The sequence below is a fragment of the Malaya genurostris genome, chromosome 2 (assembly GCF_030247185.1).
Source record: "Malaya genurostris strain Urasoe2022 chromosome 2, Malgen_1.1, whole genome shotgun sequence".
Taxonomy (NCBI): domain Eukaryota; kingdom Metazoa; phylum Arthropoda; class Insecta; order Diptera; family Culicidae; genus Malaya; species Malaya genurostris.
The window spans coordinates 35,136,778-35,150,704 of NC_080571.1; the positions used below are offsets into that span (position 1 = coordinate 35,136,778).

General features: G+C 37.5%; 1 protein-coding gene across 1 annotated transcript in view; it reads right to left on the minus strand.

The window, feature by feature from the left end:
- Window positions 1–7,569: 7,569 nt before the first annotated feature.
- The window catches only part of LOC131428582 (putative uncharacterized protein DDB_G0271606), a 149,457-nt gene continuing 143,099 nt past the window's right edge, over window positions 7,570–13,927 (minus strand). The window contains exons 7-8 of the mRNA XM_058592628.1: window positions 8,498–8,574; window positions 7,570–8,352 (exon numbers count right to left, since the gene is read on the minus strand). Coding sequence (XP_058448611.1) covers window positions 7,792–8,352; window positions 8,498–8,574 — 638 coding nt within the window. The 3' untranslated portion in view covers window positions 7,570–7,791. The remainder of the gene's footprint in view (window positions 8,353–8,497; window positions 8,575–13,927) is intronic.

The window sequence follows — 13,927 nt, forward strand, 5'->3', positions numbered from 1 at the left end:
AAACTCACACGCACAACACACAGCGCTTATGTAAGAGAGGGAAGAGATAAACTTTGCTGTTGGTGTTGTTGTTGTTGGTGAGAACATTCCTTTTTCATCGTCTTTGTTTGGTCAAATATCGTCGGTTCGACCGAATTCATAATTAAAAAAAATCAATAGTGTTGTAGTCTGCGGGCCTAACTCTGAGAATCTTCTCAGTGGTAATCTACTACGGAACCTTCTGATAATATTTAATTCTTTATTCAACGAAGTTGAGGGAAATTAAAACATAAAAATTAAATAATTTCGTAAACATAAAAACCAAACAGCTACACCACTGGATGGTCAACAAAAAGAAATGAAATGAAAAAAAAAATCATTTTTTCCCCTGAGCTGACCGCTCATTGCACGGCTCTTTACTCTCATGCTGTTCTGTGTTTGTAGACGACTTGAGAAAGCATCACAGCGCGCCTTCATTACCCGCATGCTGGTATGTGCGTATCAGATATTAATAAACGACTCTCTCGCCCATTCCCATCAGCAACTGTGTTTACACTAGTACCAAAATAATATGCGCCTCTGTCTCTACTCGACCGTCGTGAATTGAATTGATTCGATAATTTTCAGAAGCTCCATCGCTTCGGTTCCAAAAGTTCAAGCATTTTCGGAAGCTTCACCGCAAAATCAAATTGACGTCCGCCAAGGCGATTCGTTTGTGAATTTGCAGTACAAATACCCATACCACAATTCGCAATGTTGCTGTGTGAGTCATCATGTCTTATCGAAGCTTTTCTGCACACAGAGCACCGAAGGTTTTCTTACCGCTGTTTGGTTATTTTTATGGTTTCTGTTTATTTAGAAAGACACCAACAACATATCGGTTATGCATCGAAACAAATACTTCAATACCAAGAAGCATTAATGTCAAACAAGTTTTATTTTTGCTGTAAGCTGAAGGGGAAATTGAATTAAACATAAATTGCTAGAGGAATTAATCGTGTGGGGTTACAGTATGGGTACCAGCCATGTACCCAGAGGGGAGGCCCAAGGCCCATCCAGAAATTGGGCACTTTCTCCGATGATTTCTTGATGCATACATAGTAATACAATGTACATAGTAATTTAAACCTAATACATTTCGAATATCATATTAGTATTTTGGTATTCATTAGTTAATCTAAACACTGTTTTTATCAAGCGATTTGCTATTATAAAGTAAAATAAATAAAATATATTTATTTTGTACATGATCTTATAACTATTTAGGTTTGTTTGTATCAGTTCATCACTTTTATTCAATATCATATAGTTGGCTATTGATTGAACTCATGGAAGAGAAAGGGGTCTAACATAAAATAAAATTTAAATTGGAACTCCAATGGACTTAATGAAATAATAAGGAAGTTTCATGTAAGGAACGTCACTATAAGCAAGAATGTCGCGAACTAGGACATTGGATAGTCTACCTTGAGTACGCAAGGAATTTATTAGTTGAGATCTGACATCACGATACTCCACGCATGTCCAAACGACATGATCAATATCGCGATAACCTTCGCCACAAGCACAATGATTAGTCTCGGAAAGTCCAATTCGAAGGAGATGTGCATCTAACGTGTAGTGATTGGACATGAGTCTGGACATCACACGAATGAAATCCCTACTCACATCCAGTCCCATGAACCATGCCTTTGTCGATATTTTAGGAATAATTGAGTGCATCCACCACCCAGATCATCTCTATCCCAAGAAGCTTGCCAGCTGCCAAGTGTTCTTTGGCGAGACGCGCTAAAGAATTCGTTGAAAGCAATCGATCGCTCATAAATTTCATTTTGCCCAAGGAAAACGGTTCATTTTTTCCAGCAGCGTTTGAACGAATGGCTTCAATTGCACTCAGACTATCTGTGAAGAGAAAATAATGGTTTGGAGATAATGTGACGATTACACTCAAGCTATAATGAACTGCTGTTAACTTTGCTATATAAACAGATGCAGGTTCTTGAAGCCTAAATGAAGCCGAAACATTATTGTTGAATATACCAAACCCAGTAGCCTCTTCAATTCGTGATCCGTCCGTGAAAAACCTTTTCTCAGAGTCAATATGCCTGAACTTACTTAAAAATATTTTTGGAATTTCCATCGAGCGTAGGTGTTCCGGGATTCCACGCACTTCACGCTGCATGGATGTGTCGGAAAATAAAGTTGAGTCAGGGACATTTAGGAGGCTGACACGGATAGGAATATATCTTGAAGGGTTGATTTCCTGTGACATATGGTTAAAATATACTGTCATGGATCTTGTTTGAGATTGAAGCTCAACTAGCCTTTCGAAGTTGTTAATAACCAGGGGATTCAGTACCTCACATCTTATTAGCAGTCGCGATGAAAGCTCCCAAAAACGATCTTTCAATGGAAGAACTCCTGCCAGAACTTGAAGACTCATTGTATGTGTCGAATGCATGCAGCCTGAGGCAATTCGCAAACAACGATATTGAATTCGCTCTAATTTGATAATATGAGAGTTTGCAGCGAAACGAAAGCAAACGCATCCATATTCCATCACTGAAAGTATCGTTGTTTGATACAATTTTATTAGATCTTGCGGATGAGCACCTCACCAAGATCCTGTTATTGTTCGAAGAAAATTTACTCTTTGTTGGCATTTCGTTATCAGATACCTAATGTGTCCTCCCCACGTGCATTTGGAATCAAACCACATCCCGAGGTATTTGAAAGTCAAAACCCGTTGGATTATTCTTCCCATCATATGAAGCTGAAACTGCGCGGGATCATGCTTTCTTGAAAAGATGACCAGCTCTGTTTTCTTCGCAGAGAATTCGATACCCAGATGGACAGCCCAAACGGACAATTTCTCTAAAGTATCTTGCAATGGTTTTTGCAGATCAATAGCGTTGGGTCCAGTAACTGAAACCATGCCAATTGTCTTAGTATACATGGGGTTACGAGACAGCTGTCAATGTCGTTTACATTGAAATTATACAAGAGCGGACTGATGTACGAGCCTTGCGGGAAACCCATGTAGCTAATTCTGAATGTTGCCAAATCGCCATCTGAACAATACATGCATATCTCTGACAAAAGGTTATGTAAATAATTGTTTATAACCGCTGGAAGTCCATGTTGGTAGAGCTTGTTTGAAAGAACATCAATGGAAACTGAGTCAAATGCTCCTTTAATGTCTAAAAATACAGATGCCATTTGTTGCTTTTGAGCGAAGGCAATTTGGATGTCAGACGAAAGTAATGCAAGGCAATCATTCGTACCTTTATTTCTACGGAAGCCAAACTGAGTATCTGACAACAAACCGTTCGTCTCGACCCAAGTGTCGAGACGTCGTAGAATAATTTTTTCGAACAATTTTCTAATGCAGGACAACATCGCAATGGGTCTATATGAGTTGTGATTGGAAGCTGGTTTCCCCGGCTTTTGAATGGCGATAACTTGCCTCCAGTCAGGTCGGACAATATTTTGCTCAAGAAACTTTTTGAACAATTCCAACTAATTTCCTTTTGCAAGGTCGGGCAGATTCTTCACCAAGTTCAATTTAATTCTGTCCAACCCAGGAGCGTTATTGTTACAAGACATGAGTGCTATGGAAAATTCCATCATTGAAAAGAGGCTATCAATGGAATCATCATTTGGAGAAGATTCCCTAATAATGCTTTGCGTAGGAACAGAAAAACATTGACAAACTTTGCTCGCAAAGTCAAATATCCATCGGTTCGAGTATTCCTCACTTTCATTTCCTACGTTACGATTCCTCATTCGTCTGGCCGTATTCTAAAGAGTGCTCATTGAGGTTTCTCTTGACAAACCTTCGACAAAATGTCTCCAATAGCTACTTTTCTTGGCCCGAAGTATGCTCTTGTACTTGGTTTCTGAAGTCAAGAATTTTTCAAAATTCTGAGGAGTTCCTCCTCTTCGTTTTAAAAACGTCTTGAAAGCATTTTGTTTCGCGTGCTTAGCATCTGAGCATTCTTTGTCCCACCAAGGGTTTGGAGGCCTTCTGTTAGACGATGGACGAAGAAATCGTTTGGTTTGGGCTTGTTCTGCGGCCTCCAGAATCGAACAAACAAGTTCGGGGAGCTCTTCCATTGAGTTCAAAGTACTTGAGATACTACTTTGGTATTTAATCCAGTCATCATTTTTTGTAAAATCATATGGAATATTAACTGAATTAGCAATGCCTTTGTTACTGCTGATTAAGATGATGATTGGTAAATGATCGCTACCGTATAAATCAGGAAATACTTTCCAGGTGCAATCTAGTAGAATTGAAGTCGAGCAAAGAGATAGATCTAATGCACTTGGACGTGCAGGAGGTCTTGGGATCCGTGTCATGCTACCCATATTTAATGCCGTCATGCTGAAATTGTCGTAAATATCATATATTAAAGATGATCTGCTATTATTGTAAACGGAACCCCACATAATTCCCTGCGAATTCAAATCTCCCAGAATCAATCGTAGATCAGGGAGGGCTTTGGCCATTTCATTAAGCTGTCGCTGTCCAACTTGTGCTCTTGGAGGAATATATACCGAAACAATGCAAATGTCCTTTCCTTTAATGTTTATTTGACAAGCAACAACTTCTATACTAGAAGTCGAAGGAATGTTTAATCTATAAAAGGAATAACATTTCTTAATTCCTAAGAGCACTCCACCATACGGAGAGTCTCTATCGAGACGTATAATGTTAAAGTCATTAAAATTTAAGGCTGCGTTTGTTGTAAGCCATGTTTCGCACAAAGCAAATAAATCACATTTTTGACTATGAAACAAAACTTTAAATGAATCAAGGTTTGGCATGATGCTTTGACAATTCCACTTCAGGACAGTGATTGAATCGTTTACGGCGGATGATAAATTATCCATCAAATGATACAAAGCCTGAGAGAACTGGCCATTGAGCTGATAACTGTTTCAAAAATGTTCTAGCTATTGAAAGGAATGGCGTTATGATGGTCTTTAGAGGTTCCTAAATATTGAATGCTGCGAAAATCCATTCTACAATTTCTGAAAATTCCAGTAATCCTGTTGGAGAATGTGGAACGGAGCCCACTAGATTATTGTCTTTTCTTGTGCTAGTTCCTGGATTGGTTTGTGAATTTAACAAACCAGAAGGCACAGTTTTTGGTTTCAAATTTGGTTTTAAATTTGTTTTTTTAGATTTAACACGGGGATCTCTTTTTGAAGATGTAATTTTAGGTGTCTTTTTTGGTATTTTGTTTTTCGGTAATCTCCTCTTAACAGATCCTTGAGAAGTGACAAACGAGGTATCTTCACTATTTCCGTCAGAGTCAGATGCCTCCTTTATTAATTTATGTTTTTTTTTTTTGAGAATCCTATGATTCTTAAAAAATCACCGTTTATTTGCATATTCATTTTTCCAAGTAATATATACATCATATGCCGAGACAGATCGTGAACGTGACTACTTTTCCTTCATACTGGAGCTTTCTAATGACATCAGTGTCAATCAATTATCAAAGCAAAAAATATTCACTGGACTTGAAAACCTCAACGCAGCAAAGCGACCTGACGGAATAGTACCAATATTTTTGAAACAATTAACTACTGAACTCACAACACCATTACACCATCTCTTCAACTTATCTCTAAGAACAGGTATATTTCCAGAAACATGGAAATCCTCCTTCTTAGTACCGGTCTTCAAATCAGGCTCAAAATCAGACATACGTAATTATCGACGAATTGCCATTATCTCGTGCATTCCAAAATTATTTGAAAAAATTATCAACGAAAAAATATTTCAACAAGTAAAAAATTACATAACTCGTAAACAACATGGCTTTTTCAAAGGTCGTTCTACGTCAGCAAATCTCTTGGAATTCATTACATTCACTTTGGAAGCTATGGACAATAGAAATTATGTGGAAACTCTCTATACTGACTTCAGCAAAGCTTTCGACAGAATTGACATACTATTATTACTATTCAAAATTAAAAAAATATGGCATTGAACAAAAACTTTTGGAATGGCTTGAATCATATCTCACAAAACGTAAACAAATTGTACGCTACCAAAACACATACTTCAAATCAATAAATGTCACTTCAGGTGTTCCCCAAGGTTCACATTTAGGTCCTCTTCTTTTTATCTTGTACACACTTAGAAAATCTCGCAGAGTTCGGTAATTTTTTACCGAATTTTCAACAGATGAACGTTCGGTAATTAAATTGAGAACCGATCGTTTGGTAATTGCTGAACTGTCAAACAACTACCGTAAACTGTAATCCAAATGGATCTAACTGATTGTTCGGTAATTTTTTGTTTGTTTGTTTTCCTTTGGATAAAATTCTGGATTTTCGGATTCTAAAAAAACAACACAAATTCACAAAAACGAATGAAGAAAATTCCAATCTTTTGTGGCTATGGTTTTATTCCACGAAAAAAGGTTCAAATGTTCCGGCTGGTCGGAATTATGAGCGCCTTCCAAAACACTGCACAATCCGATTTGTGTAGGCAGCAAGTGGACAAGTGATACAATTTTTTTCTGCCTTAGGTAAACAAAAGGTTTTTAGTGGCTCAAATGTTTTAAAAACTTTGGCAACTATATCTCAATCCATTCGATGAGCTTTTCAAGATTTTTTCGTTTGGATAATGAAAAGACTTTTACTGAAAATTTTAGTAACTGTTTGACAGTTAGTTTCACGACAATCAGTTTTCACAGAAGTTCGGTTATTGTAAGATTAGTTTACCATACGGACAGTATGGTTTTTACCGTACTCGGCGACTATTCAGACTTACCGTATGAATTGTATATCTATTTACAAAATTCTGTAAAAAAAATTTACTTAAAACTGATCGTCCGGTAACAATTTGCATAATTATTGTAAAATAAAACTCATGTACCGAAATATCGGTCATTTCTATAGATTACCGAAATTTTTCAGCCATAGTTTTCAGGACTCTTATATACAACTTATGTCAGGGCAAGTTTGGAATATTGCAGCATAGTATGGAACCCATGTACCTTCGTACACGTAGAACGCATCGAATCTGTCCAAAAACAATTTCTACTCTATGCGCTTCGTAGACTAAACTGGACTACATTTCCTCTTTCATCATATAAAGCGCGTTGTATGCTCATAAACTTACAAACACTCAAGGAACTCCGCAAAGCTACAATGCTTTATTTGATCAACGGCATTATTTCTCAACGAGTACAATCTGAATCATTGCTTTCACATCTAAAATATAAAACAAATTATGTCAAAAATAATCGTGTTAATCATATGATGCGTATTTGTAACGAAAACTGCAAAAAAACGATAATATTTTGGACTAAGAAAAAAACAGAGATTAAGTAAAATAATAAAACAATAATGATTATATGAACGAATATAGGATGAACAATTCAAAACGTAAACACTAATAAAGAGTGTACAAAAATAAGTGAACAGTGAAAATTAAATAGTGAAATCAGAACACGAAATGAGAACAGTCAACAGTCAACAGTCAACAGTCAGGAGTCAGGAATCAAAACAAATATGATGACATCACAAAGTTAGAATTATTGAAACGAAGCGTTGTTCTTCATGGTTTTATTTCTCAGTCATCTACAGCTACATCCTAATTGGCAAACATAACAAAACTTACGACTAATTCCTAACCAATAAATATTTGAAACCAAGTCGCCCTTTGGAACTACACAGGGCAGGGCGGGAGGTAAAATCTACTCAGATCGATGGCCAATCACCTCGGCGGGGGCAATTCGGGGTGGGGTCGAGGACGAATACGAATCCGGTGGAGCAAAGACAAATGCACTACTGGATGGGGTAGAATCCTTTCTGCAGGGTGGCCGCCCCCGGAGTGTAAGTGATTTTGGCTAGCGGTGCGAAGGACTGGTGCGTTTGGAACAGCTGCGGTCCATATTGAATTGATTGCTGAGATTGCTGCTGCTGTTGTAGCTGTTGTTGTTGTTGTTGCTGTTGCAGTTGCTGTTGTTGTTGTTGTTGTTGTTGTTGATAATGCAAAGGCGTTGCGGAGGTGGCATAAATGGCGGCCGGAATCGAGGCTTGAGCATACGGAGCTGCGTAGAGTATTCCGGACTTCTGGACCGGAGTTGCCACTGTAGAGTAGATCTGCAGTCGTGGTTGTTGGTAGTGATGTATTTGTGGCTGCTGCTGTTGTTGTTGCTGTTGTTGCTGCTGCTGCTGAAGTTGTTGATAATTAGAAGCGGAGGCTGCGGTGTTGTAGTAGGGAGTATGTGTTTGCAAATGTGATAATATGGAAGGATTCGCCTGCTGCGTGAATGTGGCATAACTGATTCCCTTGCCGTGATGGTGGGTTGTTGAGGCCGTCGTCACGGGGATCAGTTGTTTAATCTGTAATCAGCGGATATTAAACTGTGTTTATAACTAACGATTGTACAATTAGGTGGAAAAAAGTATGTTTGAATTCAATTTAATCTGGATGGATTGCGTTGGAAGCCTGCCTGATTGTGACACTATATTAAAATTGCATACTCACGTGGGACGGGGTTGCGACGGTGGGAGCTGCCACTGTGGAAACAATTTGTTTTGCGGCCAGTGGAACATGGTATGCCGCTGCAATCGAGAAATAAACGAACAAGATGAAAAGTTGTTTAATTTGCATTATTATGACTGACGGTTGGTAGGGGGGGGAGGGGGCGGAGGATAATGACAGGAGCAAGTAGCTAGTGATCAAATTTAAACACTAATGTGCAATAGTATGCCGGAATCACCCACTCGACAAATTTCATCATAAGCACATGTGGTGAACTCGAAAAAAAAAAATGCAATCGTGTTTCAATTATCATTCGGTTTGCGTGTGATGCATTTCTGTCTGATTTGTTAATTGGATGACTATGCGATTGATTGAAGCTATTTGTTTAAATATGAACACAATTAATTTTTTTTGTTTCATAATAACAAGTAGATTGGAACCGAGTGGAACGTTATCCGTTTGTCGGCTGTAGTGTGATAATTATCGGGGCAAGAAATGTCTAATTCAATGCTTTGAATTCTCGTATATTTTGAAACTGATTTTTCAGTAGTTGGTCACCTTTCTTTAAATTTTAAGCTAGAAGTTTTAATTATAATCTTCAGTAATCGGAGACATGTGATAAAATTCCATTATAATGAAAATGTAACTGGTATGTCTAGAGAGATTGAAATATTTTGAATCCTGAATGATTTGTGTGAGGCTTTCATCAACCTAATCTGCTACTGCAACTATTCCTAACCAACATTCGATCCAGAAAGGGGTAGTAAAAGCTCCACAATTACGCTTTCAACGAGAACAAATTACAAACACGATAACGTAACAAACGGACAAAAACGTTATTAGTGAACCGGTTGTTCTTACTTTAACCTGCTTCAGGAACATTTTTTATGGCTTACTTCAATAATATTAGCTATGGGCTTATGCTGAAAGATAAGTAATTGATTTTTGCCACATTTGATGAAAAAGAAGTAACTATAGTTATCTAAATAACACAAACTTGAAATGAATCAAATCTTCGTTTTGTTCGTAAATGACAATTTCAGTCTGCATGACCCCTCGTTAATCAATCAATTTTTAATCGTACACTATTGAAGTAGTGTTTTTGAATCAATAGAAATTTAAGTGCTCAAAATTAGGTCCGAAAAATCTATTGCACATAGTTTTGAATTAGCCAGCTAGGAATCAGAATCAATAGCTTATTGGTATTTAATATACTCAAGCGAACACGGTGTGTAGCAAACGGGAGCTAGCATCTGCCCGATCAGATGGTAATAACAGAATTATAACAACTGGAGTAATTTATTTCAGAAATATTTCGTAACAAATTTTGAAATATTTTTCACTGGTAAGCTGTTAAAATAACAAAAATCATAACAAAAAAGACTCTAGCGGGAACAAAATCGTAACAGATTTTGAAACGTTTGTATCATAATTATTATTGAATTTGATATAATTACAGAAGTCCGAAAGTAGAAATTTATAACGATAATGTAAAAAATTAGATAGCAAATTTAACACAGAAAAACTATATCACAACTAATTTTTAGCATCGTTTCAATCCGAAATTGTTGAATTTTTTTTATTGAATGAATAATTTATTTAGTGATCTGATTTCTTCTTTTAGTTTTTTTGAAAATCTGATCATTATATTTCGATATAAAGCAACGGAAGAACTCATTTTTTCAATTAATGAACTTAATGAGTCTTGCAAATGAAACATAAAAACTGATTTTGTTATTATATTGTTATCATAAGTTTTAACTTTCAACTGTTTTCATTTGTTAAATATCTCAAAATAACACAAATTGTTATACATGTCAACTGTTGATATTCTTGCGTTATGACTTTGTTATGTGAATCTGATCGGGTACACACCGTACACAGTGCATAAGCGACTGCCCATCGAGCGAATGGATGTAATATTCAATTTTGTCATCAACTCACTAGTCATGCTGCTTATTTCATTCTGAGGCAGCCACCAACTGAACGAAAAACTGTGAGAGAGCATATATTTTACATATATTTATAGATTCCATTTTGTTCGAAGGTTCATACTGTGCAGAACGGAGCGATACGTTTTCTGCATGGCAAGAATCCTCCCTACACCGATCAAATCGGAACTGCTACTGAATGAAATGCGAGGTGTGAACCAACGATCGATGCTGTCGGCCGTGCTAGAGAAATCAGCTGGATGACATCATGATGGCATGCTGTAATCGGTTCGTAAAAACTTAGATCGGAAGTATTTGTCAAAAGGCACTATAATGAAATTCACACCGACTTTTACAAACCCAGGTTTACATAAACAGTTTATTGAAATTAGTTGTAATTAAATTTGTATGGATTCGTCTTTTCGTTCCTGGGTAACATGGTTATGAGTGTTGAAATTTTAACCCGTCATAAATGCAAAAAAAGTACGAAATTCCAAAACTAGTCCTAAAACCGTTTCATTCGGATGATTGTGTTAATTGATGGTCAAACAGACTGACTTTCTTTATCCCGGTTCCCGATGTTCAGATCGATATTTCAGAGCTGATGAATCCATAACTTTCACCAATGAATTCAAAGAACTTAATCTCGTCAGCTGCTATTCAATTTTATTGTGATCCGACATCCGATATCGGAGTTACGGGTTTATGAGCGTAATAAATACAAACCATCGCAAAAGTGACAATGCAAGAAGGGATGAACTCTTTAGTAAACACGTCAATTGGTATGTCTGAATGAATATCTATGCTTTATTTAATTCAATCACTTATTTATATCCTATCCTCTCCTAACTTGGCTAAGTGAGTTTTACAGTGTGGATTACTAAAAATCATGTCTCGGCCATTGTATAATTTGAGTAGGAGAGAGTGAGTGATGTTTCTAGACAAGTGTGTGAGTGCGATACAGAGAGGAGAGGGTGAGAGTAGTCAGGTTAAACTCTCGTGAGTGTCGGTTCGAGTCAGTGTGTTTTCCTGGGTTACTGTTATTCTAGGTCATGTCGTATGGTACTTGATTGAGAGAGGTGTGGGACGTGAAGAAACGGGAAATGACATAGCTGTTTTGTTTTGGGTGAGAATGTTTTAAATATGATGCTGACGCTTCCTTATTTATTGTTGTCGTATGAACGCGGTGTTTTCGTTGGGTCGAAGTAAGTGCTGACATTTTAATTGCTTCATGTAGGTGGAGTTTATATTTCAAGTGGGTTTCTGGGTTTTCATGACATGGTGTCGAGTGGAAATTTGTCGAGTACGTGTGGTCTGAGGTGTGGGAAAGATTTAATCTTGAATATTTCACATGGTCTGAAATGTGTGAGGAGATTTAGTGTTACATGCTCATATTACAACTCTTTTAAACTTTTCCATTTCGTGTGTTGTCTGCAATCAGGCACCAAGTTAACCAAACTATGGACTCTTTTTCTTTCTCTATAAAGCTTGCTTCAGATAGAATTGGAACAAAGACAATTCCCTGTATTTCAGTTATTTATTATTGAATTCAAGATCTTTTTTTATACAAATGTAGCGTTTTCTTCATACTATTAAGAAAAAATACGGATAAAATTATTAGTTATGGTTTTGAAGGAATTATCGAATTTTTCCTGTAACACGGCTCATTAGGCGGCGCACACCTTCTTCGTCCATCGTTTTAGCTATCTTATTCCATCAGGTCGTCATCCGATTGATGTATTTGACAACCTTTCCCTTTGCCTTGAGACTCCTGACTGAGGCAGTTGGGTGGGTTAAGGTTTTTCGGAACAAACTGGACCCCACTCTCTGCATACCATTCTTGACCGACTTTGCTGTAATGACAGCTTGCCAAGTCTGTCCAAAACATTACGAGATGGTCGTGGGATCGAATGAATGGAAAAATTCGTTTTTGGAGACACTCTTTTTGGTATAGTTCCGATGTCATTGTCTTATTTGTAACGAAAACTTTCGTTTTTTTTTTTGCCATAGCTGCAAATGCCCTGCCAATTCATAATTTTTTTTTGCAAATTTGTCGGCAAAAACAAATTTAAATTTGGCTAGAACATCCCCCCGAGCCGTTGCCAAGTAAAATTTTTGACCTGGGATTTGCCCGAAGTCTGCCTTGACATAGGTTTCCTCGTTCATCAGAAGACACCCGTCGAACTTGGTCAGCACCTGGTCATATAGTTTCCGAGCACAAAGTTCGACCACACTATTCTGTTTTATGGTCCGATTTGGCTGTTTGCTAGCTCGATACGACTTGATTCCTTCCCGGAGTCGAGTTCTCCTCACGGTACTATGGGCAACACCGAATTTTCTGGCCAAATCACGGTCCGACAAATCAGGATTATTTTTAATCGTCTTCAAAATCTTACCACGCAGTTTCCGGTCGACAGTTCCACTCCGACGATTGGCTTGAGGCTTCTGAATCGTCGTCAATGTTTCCTTATACAGTTTGATAACGCACCATACGGTATTTCTGGGCAATTTAAGCTCTTTAGCTAGTCTAGATGCAGACCACAATGGATTTTCCAAATAACTGTGCACAATTTTTTCCCTTCTTTCGGATTCCATGTTGATTGTTTACAAAGTACAGTCGATTTGCGGAATGTCAAAAATAATACGTGAAGCTGACGAAATTCCCAACATGTGGGCGCCAAGAACTTCCAGGAGCGCCACAATATGAACAAAAGTTTGTTCCAATTCTAAATGAAGCAAACTTTAGAAAGATAATAGAGTTGCAGGAAAACCCGACTTTTGATCGGAGCTGTGTGTGATGAACCATTCAAAAATTTTTTACTTCGGTCATTGTTTTTAGCAATGACTGAATAGATTTTTACATGCTTAGGCTCGTAGAAAAGCTACTCTTATGTATGAATTCCGGTGATATAACGGTATAAGCGACATAACCGACAATGATGCATGATTTTCTTCGCTCTATTTTATCGGAGAAGGCCAAACCGATTCCTACTATGAAAGGTACTTATGAATTGTGAATCAAACTCTTTTTGTTAAATTTTCTCGTGATGCATGCACCAGTTTTTACAAACTTAGCTTCGTTTCAAAGGTAATCTTAAGATGTGCAATAAAAGTTCGAAGAACACATGGCTGTCCGTTTTGGTTTCAGAAATATAATGCTATAAGTGACGTATCCGACAAAACGCAATTTTTTCAGTCAGCTGAACTGAATCGGCTGCGAAGTCTGTTGAATCAAATGGTCAAAGCCAGGTGACTCTTTTTGTTTTCTCTCTTATTTTCCTATTCACTGTTGAAGTAAAAAAAAAAAGGTGGGTGGGTAATGTCAAAGACGTAACTGGATGCCGGGAATACAAACAAAACTAGTACACTTCCTTAACACTTCCGAATATCAGTTAGTTGACCGATTGTGTGGAATGTACATGCTTTCCCCTTTAGAGCCTTTAAAAGTGCTGATTTTGAAGAATGTTTCCCATCGGTATCCACTTTTGGTTCTTTTTTGCTC